Source organism: Panthera leo, chromosome A3, assembly GCF_018350215.1.
Source record: "Panthera leo isolate Ple1 chromosome A3, P.leo_Ple1_pat1.1, whole genome shotgun sequence".
NCBI classification, from domain to species: Eukaryota; Metazoa; Chordata; class Mammalia; order Carnivora; family Felidae; genus Panthera; species Panthera leo.
Window position 1 is genome coordinate 54272558 of NC_056681.1, and position 14925 is coordinate 54287482.

At 49.8% G+C, this 14925-nt stretch overlaps 1 protein-coding gene across 6 annotated transcripts in view; it reads left to right on the plus strand.

The window, feature by feature from the left end:
* UXS1 (UDP-glucuronate decarboxylase 1) overlaps positions 1-14925 on the plus strand; it is a 95280-nt gene that overhangs the window by 79484 nt on the left and 871 nt on the right. For all 6 annotated transcript variants that reach the window (XM_042931850.1, XM_042931851.1, XM_042931852.1 and 3 more), the window contains 4 exons: positions 5767-5810; positions 9317-9377; positions 12507-12564; positions 14468-14571. In XM_042931850.1, coding sequence (XP_042787784.1) covers positions 5767-5810; positions 9317-9377; positions 12507-12564; positions 14468-14571 — 267 coding nt within the window. The remainder of the gene's footprint in view (positions 1-5766; positions 5811-9316; positions 9378-12506; positions 12565-14467; positions 14572-14925) is intronic.

A 14925-nucleotide genomic window follows, 5' to 3' on the forward strand; every position in this document is an offset into this window, starting at 1 on the left:
CTCATGCCACACACTCCCAGTTTATTGCCCTGGCCTTCCAGCCGCTCATTCTCCCTGTCGGGGGCTCTCTGCCCAGCAGCCAGGGGATCCTTTAAAGATAAGTAGAAGCTCGAGAGCTTTCACCTGCTGAGAGCGTGATTCACGGGCCTCCCTGCATACCCCAGCTTTTTGCCCCGCTGCCCTGCAACCCCAGCTTTTTGCTTCTACCTTTCCAGGGAGCACATTCCTTCCAGGCATCTCCTGGTTCAATCATCCTCTCATCTGGACCATTCTATATGTAATGACACCCACCTGCCACTCTCCCCTCCTAACCATGCTTTCTGTTGTTTTCCCTGCACTGATCACTGACTGAAGTATTATTTTTCCAGCCACCAATCCCCTCTCGAGTGTCAGCTCTGGAATCAGGATCTAGTTTCATTCATGGCCGAGTCCCCAGCTGCCAGAAGAGTGCCTGGTGCCCAGGAGGCATGTGATGAGTGCTGGTCAAGCTAGCGATTGGGTTTATAGTGGCTGCTTGCCTTTGTGATGAGCACAAGGGCTCTGGGGCTTGTTCTGGAAGTAGTGGGCTTAGTGTTACTGAAAGCTAAGCTGCCTCTCCTCCGTGTTCCCCTTCTGCCTGCTGTTTGGGCCCCCCGGGTTCCTGCACGGGAACCCCTCAAGTCCAGCTGCTTGGTTGAGAATTCCTCACCCTCAGGGACACTCCTGGAGCTTTTTTAGCCACTGCCCTCCCTGACTATGTTCACACCCAAGATCAGAGCTGCTTTGTTTGCAGAGCAAACTGTTAAAAGCTTTCTGAGAAACAGCTTCTTGACTGATTGCCTTCTGGGCTGCAGCCATGCTCCAAGTGTCAGGTGGGAAGCTAGTCCTCGCCAGCCCAAGAAAGCACCTATTGTGGGCAGATGGTGGTAACTCATGTGTTGTCTCCTCGCCACCAGAGCTTCTGTGCCAGGGACCCGGCAGCAGGACGACTGGTGCCGAGCAGGACTGCGACGAGTCCAAAACACGCCGCGTTCCATCTTTTCTAGGCGCCTCTGGTGGCAGAAGTCCTCAGGGAGGCTTTTCAGAAGTGTCTGGTCTCTCCTGTCACACAGCATTCTATTTCCCTTTAGTGATTTGATGGAGTCGCTAAACTTTTCGTCCTTTGCTGCCCCATTGAGGTAGCCTCTCTTCTTTCGTCAGATGGCTCTGTGGAGAAGTCTTGGAGGAGGAGGTCATGTGTCATGACTCTCTGTCCAGCCCATCTTGGGGAACACTTTGCTTAACGAGGAGGTACAACCATCCTTTCCCTTCCTGTTCATTGCCAGCAAGTTCTTTCTAAGACTAAAGATCTCATTTGTAGCAGCTTAGTATCTTGCCTTCCCTTTTCCAAGCTGGGTTACTGTGGTCACCCGCCTTCCAGCTGCTATTTCCCTGAAGTCTTTTGTTATCTTATCTCTGGGCAAATACCATTCTTTGGACCTGTCCCCACCTTGAGTCATAGACCTCTGTTAGGGTAACTCGGAATATTTTGCTGAGTTCTGTGAGTCACGCACAGAAGCTCTGTTCTGTCTAGTTTGAGCACACAGAAGCTCAGAAAATCCTGCAATCCAGTTCAGGAAGTTTAGAAAATAGTTGAGTTTAGAAAATAGTCGAGGAGGGCTAGCTTACTAAGTTTATTTTGAAGAGACTTGAGTTCACCATTCAGTTTAAGCACTTGCTCGCTCACATGTGACCTATACACATGTTCACAGTGGGGTTTAATTCTGTCTTGCCACCTTCCTGTGATTTATTCCAACTTGCAGATAACATTGATTTTTTCTGGATGTGTAAGAATTGGGGTTTGAGTCACAGTCTGTATCTTTTAAAAAGTCTTGCTGTTTTTCTAAAGGGAAATTTTGGAGAAACCCTACTTCTGAGACCAAAGTCTGCATTTTATTTATACACTGTTTGTATCCACAGTGTAGTATCGGAAGTGCTCTCTGATTTGGGGCCTTCGTTGACAGAGGCACGAGGCACAGCAGTGGGGTTTGGGCTGATGCATGCGCCCCATGCTGCCCCGCAGGGCTCCTCATGCCTCGCCCACCACCCCCCGTGTGCCTTATCCTGACAAGCTCCTTGTGGTGCTCTTCATGCTCCCCCTAGTGCTCCCCTGCAGAACTCGCTATACTCCTGCGTGTTCCTCATGACCCCATGCTCTCTGTGCTCCCCTGCAGTGCTTCCTGTGCTACTCTCTTTGCTCGCTACATAGTGCTCCCCATGCTCCCTGGCTGTCCTCCCCATGACCCCCATCGCCCCGCAGTGCTCCTCATGCCCCCCACGTTTGCTGCGTTCCCCCAGAGTGCTCCCCTGTGGTGCTCCCCTGCAGTGTTCAGTATGCTCCTCCCCTCTCCCCTGTGATGCTCCCTGGTAGTGCTCCTTGTGCTCTTGGCTGCCTCCCCGCCCACTGGCTTACCTCTCCCTTTTGGGAATTCCTGAATCTCCATTCTGCTTTGACCTGCACACAGCCCTCATTACCAGACTGAGCAGGACCCTGAATCTCCTTGCTCTTCTCTCGTTCCATGAAGCGAAGCCAGAGCTGCTAAAAGCCCTGCTGTCTTCCCGTAGAGGAAAACTAGGCAGCCGTGGGAGCTGTGCCATACTCACCGGCAGCACCAGGCCCTGGGTTGTTCATGTTGTAGCATTTGTTGCTTATCTGCTTGTTGTCAGGACTGTGGGTGAGATTCGGTGCCTGCCCTGGTGTGCCTTATGGTTGGGCCGGGGGGTGTGCAGGGCTCCGGGTGCTCTGAGGTCAGGGTGGGTGTATTTGCTGGGGAGAGGGGCACATAGCATCTTCTCTCTCCCACGTGCACCCTTTCTTTATTTCTTCACGTTGCACACAGTGAACTGTACACACAAGAATTCAAGGTCATCGTATTAATAAATACTGGGGACGTATATAGGGAGACGGATTTAAACCAAAGCAGAGATGAAGGATACGATACTCTATAGAAACTTAAATCCAATAGGACTTTATAAGGATGCAAGGGAAGAAGGGTCCAGGGGCACCGCTCACAGTGCATTTGAACTAAGTGCGCACGCTGGAGCACATCTTCAAAGTCGATCATCGACAGGATCCAGGAGAGTTGTGCGTGGGGGTCCCCGGGATCCTTGCATTCCTCCCACAGCCTGGGCATAGGGGTCCTCCCATTGCCTCCTCTGTAACAGGGACTTTTCCGAGGGCCAGTTGCTACCCCACTTGGACATCAAGTGGGACCTCAGTGGAAGGTGTCTGCGGTGGGGGTGCTGCTGAGGGGCTTTTGTCTCTGGGTCTCAAGGAGACAGACTGAGCCCCGCCTCTGCCGACTCAGGTGCCTACAGCTGGGGAGGTGTGCCTGAGGACATCCTGGCCTCTGGTCATCCCTGCCCCGTCTGGGAGGGCCCTCTGAACAAGGCCACTGTGCGAAACACTCAACAGACGCAGCTTGCTTGAGTTTTCCCTCTGGGTTTACGACGTTTTGTGAGCGTCGCCATCACGATTCTCTTAACTCCTATTGTTGAGAAGGCGTGTGGTGTGATTCTTCAGAGTCCTAACGCGGGCAGCCCACTTAACCTACCCCTGGCTCTGGCTCTGGCTCAGCCAGCCCGTGGCACTGGGTCCCATCAGGGGGACGGAGGGCTCGTGGGAGTAGAGACCACGCCTGCAGCCAGGCACGTTGAAGGCCGTTGCTGCTCTGCACGTGCAGTGGGCTTCTGTGCGTGTTGCCGGCACATGGCAGCAGACCACCTGACCCGCTGTCGCAGGGACCTGAGCAGGGGTGGCGGGAAGGTGCAGGCAGAGAGGAGTGTCTGCACCCTCCGTGTTGACTCCACAAGCCGGGAGCGGCAGGTACATGGCCGACAACCAACAGTACGGCTTTCACATCTGCAAACCTATGCATCGAGGATGCGGTCACTCGGGTTGAGGGGGGTCGTCTAAATCGGATCACATTATAATGAGATGGGAGAATGGCTCAGTGCCAACTGGTAGGCCATCGCTGACAGCTGAAGCTACAGGCCGTTCTGAAATTACTGATGCGGTGGGGTAGGAAAAAGATCCCCGGACTTGGAGTCAGGGTAGACTTTGCTCTCCTGGATGCCGGTCACTGCAGCGCTCTGAGCTTCCATGACCCCATCTGTAATGAGGTTGTACGAAAAATACTATGGGCGTCACACCTGCAGGACCCCTCGGATGGAGGTGGATTTCCAAGGGGACGAGCCAGCATTGCAGTAGTGTATGGCCCTCCCCCACTCCCAATTCTACTTCCTACTTACTGGGCCTGAGGCTTCCTTTCTGACTTGCCCAAATGTAGCAGAAGGGCCAGCAAGACCAAGGCTTTGGGTTCAGGCAGAACTGCCCGGAAAGGGTGGGTCTGCTTCTGAGAGGTGCACTCCTTTTTCTTCGATGTTTTGTGTCTTGTAGACAGAAGGCTCCCTAAATCAGTTCCCTGGGCTTTTCTCACTGGGAGGGCCTTCGCCCCAGTAGGTCAATCTGATGCCCCTTTGACGTTGGTATATGCAAATGTTTATTCAGGTATAAACCTTTTAAAGAAAGAAAAAGGCAGGTGCCTGTGAGGCATGCTTTTCTCCCTTTACCTGTCCCTTCCCATTTGCTTCTCCAGTCCGGCGGCCCGAGCCCTGCATAGCCCTGTTGGGAAGCAAGGCCAGGAGGCTGGTGTGGACTGTGGGGCTCTTGGCCTCCGGCTCCTCTTTGGCATCAGGCGGCCTGTGGCAGGAGGCGCCGGTGTTGTTCTGTTCCGGCTTGGAAATCAGGCTGTCCCAGAAGGTGGTTCGTCCTCCCCGCTGCCACCTTCCCACCACAAGCAGGCAAACAAAAGCCCTGTGGCTCCTTCCTTCTCTGTGACTGTAGGGGGTGCTTCAAAGAGCCTTCTGTGTCCATCTCTTCATTCTAAGCGGTTGTAAACTGCAGAGCTTACAAGGTTACTGTTCAGCACATGTTCGTGGAGCACGGGTGGTGTGTGCTACAGCAGGGAATGGGTGAGTCAGACACGGCGCCTGTGCCCAGGAGCCCACAGCCTAGGAAGCTGGTGTGAGTGGCGGAGAGAGTCTAGAGGAATGGTGTGAATGGCTGAGCATCAAGGGCAGAGTCGTTCATTCTGGCCTGGAGAACGAGCCAGGGAAGTGTCACAAGGAGGGGACGTTTAGACAAGGGGGTCTGTAGCGGTAGAGGAAAGGAACCGAGTGGAGGCCCGGAGACATGACGATGTGCAGGGGACACAAATGGAGCGTTGAAGCCCTCCCCTTCCTCTCTCCTGCCACCTCCATCTCCTATCCAGAGTTTCCTGGGTGGTTCTCAAACTTGGCTGCACATTAGGATCGCTTGGAGAACTGGTTGTAAACATACCGAGGTGCCTGCCGCCTCCTCCCCAGAGATTCTGTGACTGGTCTGACTGAGCACCAGCTGTTCTGATGGGCAGTCAGGGTGGACTGTTCCATGTACTGCTCACTGCTTATGCGTGTCCGTCACCCTGCTGGACGCAGAGGCCCCAGAACCCAACGTAATCCATGACCCATCACAAGACCGCAGTAGAAGCAACTCCTCCCGCTGCCCACTCTGGAGGACAGACTTGACGTGTGTATGTGCACGTTCTCGTGTTGGGGCATTATTTTGAAGTACAGAGTGAGTTGTCGCATCACTGCCCCTCCGCTGTCAGTTCTGAGGTCAGTCTGTGCCCCTGGAGTTCTCAGGAACCCCGTTTTCCCATTGCAGTGTGGTTTTCTCGGGCAGCCTGACTGTTGCTTTCCTCCTAGGTGTATGGATCCGGGTCGCAGACGAGAGCGTTCCAGTACGTCAGGTAAGGCAGCTGGGCCGCTTCCGGCAGAGGTGGTGCGGCCCAAACAGCCTGTGTCTGTTTTATACGTTAATTATTTTCACATCTCTGTCGTGGCTCGGTTAAAAGTCCGTTTTAATTTTCAGATGGAAAGCCCTTGGGGTTCTCTGTTTAAAAGCTAAAATTCTAGGGGCGCCTGCCTGGCTCAGTTGGTGGAGCATGTGACTCTTGACCTCGGCGTTGCGAGTTCAAGCCCCACGTTTAAAATCTTTAATTTTTTTTTTGCAAGTAAGTCCCAGACTTTTATGACTCATGTGCTAATCTTTTACTGCCACCTAGTGTTTCATAGGGAAACTTGCCCAGTTCTGAGGGCGACTTGATTTCCGGTTCACACCAATTGGAGAGATGGCCTTAATCATCCAGCAAACCCACAGGTGCTGAAATCAGACCCATTTGAAATGTGGCTTTCTGGGGCGGGTGAGACTGTCCTCATTAAAGGAAAGATAAGGTAGACTGTCCTCATGTCAGATTTTATGCTGGAACGGAAAAAAATACATTTGAGAACTTTGTTGAATAGTCTCACGTGGTAATTTTTATCGTTTTCTTGTTAATCCTCATATGTCTAGTTTTCTTGTCAGTTCAGTTGGTGACATTTTAAAATGCAGCTTGGGTTCTGGGAAGAGAGTTATAAACAGTTGGATATACCAAAATATTTCCCCACATGACATGGTTACTATGAGTTCTTTATTAGTTTCTGATATCCTAAATCCTCGTAAAATCCAGCTCTGCATCTGGGTACCCTGTATTTTTCACTTTTCAATGCAAATACCCTGGGATGCCTGTCATTCGGAAAATGCTATTCCTGGTGTGTCCCGAGGCCATCCCAGGGGTGCTACAGCAGTGATGGGGTGATGGGGTGGGGGTGGGGGGCGGGCACAGGTCTGGGCCATCTTGGCCAGAGCAACCGCATAGACTTTTGTCTGATTATGTGAGAGTCCTGGGTGGAAGTCTCTTTGAAAAATAGAACTTCTAGGAAAAAAAAAAAAAAAAGTCTTTTAAACAAAAATAACAACAACTACCATAGATTTTTTTTTCCCCCGAAAGTATTTCTTAATTTTCACATTTAGTCTAAAAGAAAGCTATGAATAAACATATATCCTGGTCAGTGGTTGGTTTTGTTTTTTTGTTTTTTTGTTTTCCTCCCTGGCCTTGAGTGTCTTGCCGAGCAGGACACAAAGCCTGGGAGTAAAATATAACTGGTACATTTTGTTGCCCAGATACTCTTAAGAAGGATTTAACCAGGAAATTTGCAGCAGCCACTCCTTCAGGATTGTTTTCATTTCAAAGCACTTACCCCAGGAACCATGTGCTCAGAGAAAATTCATCATGCTACATTTCTGTATCCGGACCATCTTAATTGGACCTCTGGGTATCGAGCACCATCTTTCCTAATAACACACTTTCATCCCACCTGCCTTCGCCCACCCCCAGTCTGTGCACATTGTGAGGGAGTCCTGCAGTTCCTGGCATTTCCTGGAGCCACCTCACCGGTGGCCCCCAAACGTCTCCAGCAGTGACAGCTCGTGAACTGTCATGGAGACTGTGCAGTAACAGCAGTTAGAACTGGATCTTTTTCGCCGTGCTCATTATTCCAAAGGCAGCAGATACAAAATTCATTTAAAATAGCCTCATACCTCTTCCGCCAGTGATTAAAATATTTTAAGAATTCAGTGGTGCACATACCGACACCATGCCAGCTCAGGACCAAACGTGCCCACGGTGTGTGCTCCGATGGCTGTAGCAAGCTCGGGCAGACCGCTCTCCTGACTTCCAATTTTTGTTATTCAAGACCCTGCTGAGGCAGATAACTTACAGTTTTGCTATTTTTACCAAGCTGTTTTTTAGAAACTGAGAATTTGTTTACTTTGCAGTTAAAAATGTGCAACGTCTGAGTCTGTGCTTACTGTACTAAGTTAACTTTCCAAAATCCACAGTTGCCCTGAAGCGACATTTCATGGTTTCTGAGGTCCAGGTGATCATACCATACACATTCATATCTTGGCATGACTGGGTCTGATGTTTTCACGGTCAGGTTACGGCCTCATTCACACAAGAAAGTCATGCTTTTTTTTTTTTTTTTTTTTTTTTTTAAAGTCACTTTGTCAAAATGACACTTTCAAAGAGCTTCAGGTTAAAAGTGTGATCTGTGCAATTTTGACCTTAAAAGTTGCCAACTTATTACATAAAAGATGCGTGTCCCTGCCACGAGGATGACTGCACGAGTCCGTTGCCTTCCAGTTTAATGTGGGCCCTCCCTCCCCCACCCCACTTCAGTTCAAAAAATGATTGTGGATGCTACAGAATGGCAGCTTTTAACGTCTTCTTACGAGTTATGTAGTGGCCTATGCCATGAGAGACGTGTTGTGATGTAATATAATAATTACTGCCATCGTGATGAAGCTTGACCTATGAGAGTGGAACGGACTTTAGGCATGTTCACATAAAATACTCAATCGTCAGAGACAAAAATTCAGAAACTAGTTTGCTAAATATCCCACCCCCCAGATTTTTTTTTTTTCCCTAATGAAAAGGAAAGCAAAAACAGGTTTTCTTTTGGAAACTGACCCTGGCAACCTGCTCCTTGCTGGTAATGACAGAGGAGGAGGGGAAGGTTTCAACATAGACTGCCTTTGGATCACCAGAGCAGAACTTTAAACATCTCCTGAGCAGCACAGCCGATGAAAGTAGACGTGGAACAAGTGCTTGTGTGCCACAGTGAGGTGTCATTTTTACGAAGTAACTTTTTTTTAACAGAGCCACACTTTAAAGCCTCTGAAAATAAGAACCAAACCTTGGTAAGCGAAAGTTTGCTTACTTCTCTTCACCTTCATGGCCCAGTCGGTCACGATCCATCTGAAACATCCAGATCCCCTGACCGTTCCATGCGAGGAGTCTGGTGGGGGTGGGGCGGGGGGAGGTGGCAAAGTGAAGTTTGAGGGGCGGCAGCAGTGGTCCGGTTTATTTCAACCTGCATTGTTTGGCTTTATCTGTGATTTGCCAGTATGAGAATTACATACTGGAGTGCTCTCATTTCAGTGGGTCTTTTTTTTTTTTTTTTTTTTTTTTGAATCATTGCTTTTTCACATGGACCAGCTACATGGTTCACATTAAACATGGACTTTTCATCAGAAGCTGTAGAAACACCATCTTTTGGGGGTGTACGCCTATTTTATTTTTATTGCTTAATCGTTGAAGTGTTCCAGAAATATACAGAAGTAGAGCACGTAGGCCCATCAGTCAGCTTCCATCCTGTTTAGCCGTCTGTCCCCCACACACTGACAGCGAATCCCAGACATCATGTCATCATCCATGAGTACAGCATTCTCAACGCTGCTGATTTGCAGGATTTTGTTTTTGACTGTTGGTTTTCCATTTGGGTTTTGGTTTTCTTCCGGGAGATGGGGTGGGTCTGCAGGGCACCTGGGCACTATAGCAGGCGACGCCTGACCCTGCCTTCCCGTCTTTTCCAGCGATCTGGTGAATGGCCTCGTGGCTCTCATGAACAGCAACGTCAGCAGCCCCGTCAACCTGGTGAGTACGTCCGCCCCTTCCATGCCCCCCAGGTCATGTTAGAGTTCCGTGCTTTTGTAAAACCATGCAAGGCAGCAGGCTGTGCTGTATTTCCCAGCAGCACACGTAGGCCATACGTGTGTATTGCCTGCTGAATAACAGAGGAAAAAATAAACACAAAACAAAGTAAGAGTTTGCAAAGGAGTAAAATGTCTGCAAGGCATGGATGAATGGCATGGTAAACGCTCACCCACCTTCATGGGCGCCTGGGTGGCTCAGTCAGTTAAGTGTCTGCCTTCGGCTCAGGTCATGATCGGACAGTTTATGGGTTCGAGCCCAGAGGCGGGCTGTGTGCTGTCATGACAGCTCAGAGCCTAGAGCCTGCTTCGGATTCTGTGTCTCCCTCTCTGTCTGCTCCTCCCCTGCTCACACTCTATTTCTCAAAAATAAATGTTAAAAAAAATTTTTTTAATAAAACAACAACACCCACCTCTGTCATCCTGAATGGCCTGGGTCTAAAAATGTGTGACAGCCTTTGTGGCTGTAGATGGACATTTTTTTGTGTGCATTCCTTTCTCCGTTGTTTGACATAATAAATCTACTCTCTGTAAGACATTGTTAAGTGAGAGTCAGATCACAGAAGTTGTTAAAGTTTCCCAGTTTCTCATCACATCTGTAGTTCAGCTGATTGCCCCGAGCACCTTTGTTGCTTCCTTCATTGCTTCCCATGGTCCCAGAGTCTCTCTGTTAGAGGGATCAGAAGGTGGTTTTGCCCCACGGTTTTCTGCTTGGTGAACGTGCTTCCCTTCAGAGCACTTCATTGGCAGGAAGAGTTTCCTTATATTTGGAACTATAATCTTGGTGTCTGTGACTGTGAGCTACCACTGGCCTTACTTCCCAGCATGGGGGCCATTCACAGCTAGTCTGATGGCTCTACAGTGTGGTAGCTTTCCAAGCATTTGGAGGGCAAGGTCAAACCCTCTGAGTCTCCTCCCCAGCTCTCAGCCAGAGTTCATGTTCATGTCTGGAGTCCCCCTACCCTCTTGCTTACTGTCTTCTGAATGGCTTCATTCCATCTTGTTTAATTTTTTTTCGATGTTTATTTTTGAGAGAGAGAGAGAGAGAGAGCGCGCGCACAGGGGAGGGGCAGAGAGAGAGGGAGATACAAAATCTGAAGCAGGCTCCAGGCTCTAAGCTGTCAGCACAGAGCCCAACATGGGGCTCGAACCCATAAACCGTAAATCATGACCTGAGCCGATGTTGGACACTTTAACCAACTGACCACCCAGACACCCTCATTCTATCTTGTCCAGTGTATACTGTCCATCATTCAAGATGTTCTGCCTATGGCCCCTGACAGTAGCTTCTTTGGAGCCATGGCCTCACCTTGACAAGACTTGGAGTCTGTTTCAGGTGCTTCTCCCAAACCACCTCTTCCTGCTTCCTGCACAGGAGTGGTCATGCCTGCTTATTTCTTGAAACCACTTCCCTCAAAAACCTTTCCTTGTACTTTTCTTTGTAACCAGCAGTCAAGCTGTAGAGTTCCTGTCTCCCTGAGTTTGGAGGGAATTCTGACCAAACAGGAGACATGGAGACGTCATTCCCTTGTCTGGCTGTTGACCGATCATGGGGGCCAGTTGCTGCAAGGGCCTACGTAGGGCTACCTTCATGCACTTTTGAAGAAATGTGAAGTTAAAAATAGAATGAGACATGTCTTGTGAGCCTCAGTGTCTTTTGAGCATTTGCTTACCTGATACTTTAAAGGCCATGCCACCCTCATCCTGGGTTTTTGCTCCAGACCCTTTAAAATGTGCATGTTGTCAGTTATCGCCCTCCTAAAGTAACCAATCTTGTCTTAGATACCCGGCTCCTTCCTTCTTTTTTTCTGGGGGTTATGTGGCTTTGCACAGGGCCATTTGGGAACTTCCATCTCTTATAGAAACCTGTCTTCCCTGAAGTCTGAAAAATGTCTGCCAGTAGTCCTGACATAGACAGGGCCCCTCCCTCCCAAGTTCCTATCACTCCACTCTGCTAATTAGTCCTTCCTTTGTGCTCATATGTAAGACCAGGGTCCCTTCCTGCCTCTCTTTCCTTCTAGCTTCGACCAGACCAGGAAGTTGGGAGTGCAGCGTATTTAGGATATGAAATTGCCAAACTTGATGGTGGTCTCTTATGATGGAGAGGAGGTGGCAAATAAAAGTAGCAGAATTGGGGGGCACCTGGGTGGCTCAGTTGGTTAAGCGTGCAAGTCTTTCAGCTCAGGTCATGATTTTATGGTTTGTGGGTTCAAGCCCTGGGTCGGATTCTGTGCTGACAGCACAGAGCCTGCTTAGAATTCTCTCTCTCCCTCTCTCCCTCTCTCCCTCTCTCCCTCTCTCCCTCTCTCCCTCTCTCCCTCTCTCCCTCTCTCCCTCTCTCCCTCTCTCCCTCTCTCCCTCTCTCCCTCTCTCCCTCTCTCCCTCTCTCTCTCCACCCGCATCCCTGCTTGTGCGTGTGCACTCTAAATAGATAGTAGCAGGAATAGGAAAGGAAGAAGGACAGTGGCTGCTGTCATGTGTGAGGGAAGAAAAGAAAGGAGAAAATGATTTTCCTTAAAGCCCCCAAAAGCAAGCTCACTTTATAAACCACATCGAGTCTTTCCCTCTGGCTTGCCCAGAGCCCTCATCCATGAGTGCATTTCATTTCTGTTACAGCTTCCTTGTGCAAGTTTGCAAATCCATTATTACTGAAGTTGTTAACACAGTGCATCCAGAGGGAAATATATTAGGAGAGCTAATTTGCAGCACCAAACTTTTATGCAAAGTGACAATGCAGTTATAGTAACGTTAGATACAGAAATTCTCCTGGTCTTCTAGGCCAGGTAATGTGTATGTCCTTATTAGATGCTCTTGACCTAGCTGAGGGGTGTTCTTGTTAACAAAGTCTGGAGGACAAAAGCAGTACTCAGTACAATTTAGTACTTTGCTGGATGGATTAGTCAGCATCCCGATCAGTTAAGCACCTGATGAAACAGGAAGAGGCAGGAGCCTGGTGACTTTCTAAGATGCCAGAGTTAGCCCGTGGATGCTTTGAAGATGTACATGCAGTTTGAGTGGTAGAGATCTCTGCTGTTGGGATTACACTTCTAATCAGCAACCGTTTCTTCCTTAGGGGAACCCAGAAGAACACACAATCCTAGAATTTGCTCAGTTAATTAAAAACCTTGTTGGTAAGTAGGACAAACACCGTGCTGAGTGAAATTGGCAGCACTCGCGCTATCAGTTAATAACACCTTGACTAAAAAATGTGTAATTAATACAAGCTAATTGAATTGGATAAAAAGCAGAACTTTATCAGGAACACTTAATTGTTTTCTGATTCTTTAATTAAGTAATGGGAAGATAAAGACGAAGGGGCGTGGGAAAGGAGATGGGTTGTGGTCACAGCTGCATCAGCAGGTCGGGGTGGAGCAGGAGGAAGTGCTTGTTCCCAGGGCTCAAGACATGGTTCTGGTGGAGCGCTGCACAGGTGACGATTGTTTGATGTCCAAACAGTCATCACTGACAGTGATGAGAAGGGGATTTTGGAGGTCCAAGAGGGAGCGACACCAGCTTGCATGTTTCTGACAGAACCTGTTGGCGATTTCAAGCTCTTTACAGCTCTGGCCAACCCGGCCATCATCCACTGGAGGCAGCGTAGACACTGGGAGTAGCCCCAGTCAAGGGCGTACTCTAAAAGCTGTAAGAAGCTCGTGTATCTTCATCCAGCCCTCGGGCTGCAAGTGTGCACTGGGCAAGCCTGTCCTCACTTCGGCACGCTTACTGGAGCTCTGGGAAGTCTGGCTCGTAGGGGGTGTCTGTTTTCCATAGTTGATCGAGAAATTTGAGTCAAGACACAACTAGGTTGGAGTGGTTAGACCTGGGGTAAGCCTAACATAGGATGTTCTGAAGTGCCTTGCCTGTTCAGACCCCACACTTAGGTGTGCTGATTCTTCAGGGCTGTCCTTCCTGGCATGGGGCTGTCATCTACCAGCATGTTCTAATCAGCTCCAGACAGTTGTACAGGACGGGAGCTGACCTTCCTCAGACATAAATTGCAGGATCTCACAGCCCCAGTTGCCTCCCCTAGCTCTATTCCCCCTGCCTTCCCACTCTGGGTCTGCCCATCTCTACCCAAGTAGGGAAGGGATGTACTCAGATAACAGCTTGTCTGGGATCTAGACCATTCAGAACCTCTACCCCAAGTGGGGCCCATGGGATACTTATTAGAAGTGGAGAATCACACATACCACCCATGTCTTCTGGATAAGAATCTGCATTTTGACAAGATCCTCTGTGGTTCTGTGAAAGGCTGAGTAGTAAGTACACCAGCCCAAACTGCAGAGGCTTAAAACAACAACCATCCTATTTGTTCACGAATCTGTGATCGGGGCTGGCCTCTGCTGGGGGTTTCTTCTGCAGGTCTTGCCGATGGCCCCTGGTATGGCTTCATTCTGCCGGCCAGCAGGGAAGGGGCCCTGCTAGGATGCGGGACAAGCCAGGTTCTCTGTCCTTCTGCATGTGATCTCCCCAGCAGGGTAGCTGGACAGCTTATGTGTTGGCTCAGAGCTCACACCTGCAGGTGCATAAATGGTCAGGCCTTCCATAAGGCATCAGCCCGGGACTGGCCCATGGTCATTCCTCCTGCACTCTACTTGGTTAAACGAGTTGACAGCCGGCCCAATTCCAGCGCTCCTGCGGCACATGAATGCCTCAGATGTGGCTCACCAGGGCCATCAGCATCACAGATGACCACACTCCCCATTCACCATTTTTACTTACTTCGGAGTCAGACCCTGTGGGCATGCCTGCTATGTTCGCTGATGGTGGCTGGTCTGCCCTGGAGCTGGCAGCTAGAACAGGCCCTGTCCTTCCTCTCAGGCCTGTGGAGGCAGAGTAACAGCCTCTCACCAAGCTCTCATAGGACCAGAGGTACAGTTCCTCACGTGGCTCAGTGACTCCGTGAGAAATGTGTTCTGCGATGTGCTCCCTTATTCAGTGCACAGATGGGATTTTGCTTTGAGGCGTATAGCAGAAGTCACACCCAGAGTGGTTTGTGATTCTCTTACCTTTCTTTTTTCTGCAACAATTCAGGAAGTGGAAGTGAGATTCAGTTTCTCTCCGAAGCCCAGGATGACCCACAGAAAAGAAAACCTGACATCAGAAAAGCGAAGATGATGCTGGCATGGGAGCCCGTGGTGAGTGCGCGGGCCCGACGCTGCCCTGTTGACAAAGGCCCGTGGTGGTTTTCTTGGGCGCTGGTGTGGTTGGGCAGACAAGATGTAGGGTTTTCTCCAGGCTATTACATGGCTTCTCCTTTCATGTGTTGTCTTCTGTTACGGGGGGAAATGGGAGCCCACAATGCAGCCTGCTCTTGTAAACTTGCACACGCACGTGGCTGAATCTGTGAAAGCAGCATCGGGGGGGGGGGGGGGGGGGGGGGTGGCACGGTGCTGTGAGTGTGCCTCCAGAGGGCAGACCCCATGTCAGCACTTCCTTCCTGCTTCCCGCTGTTTCTTGACAGTGACCTTGTCTCCTGTTCTCTTTCTCTT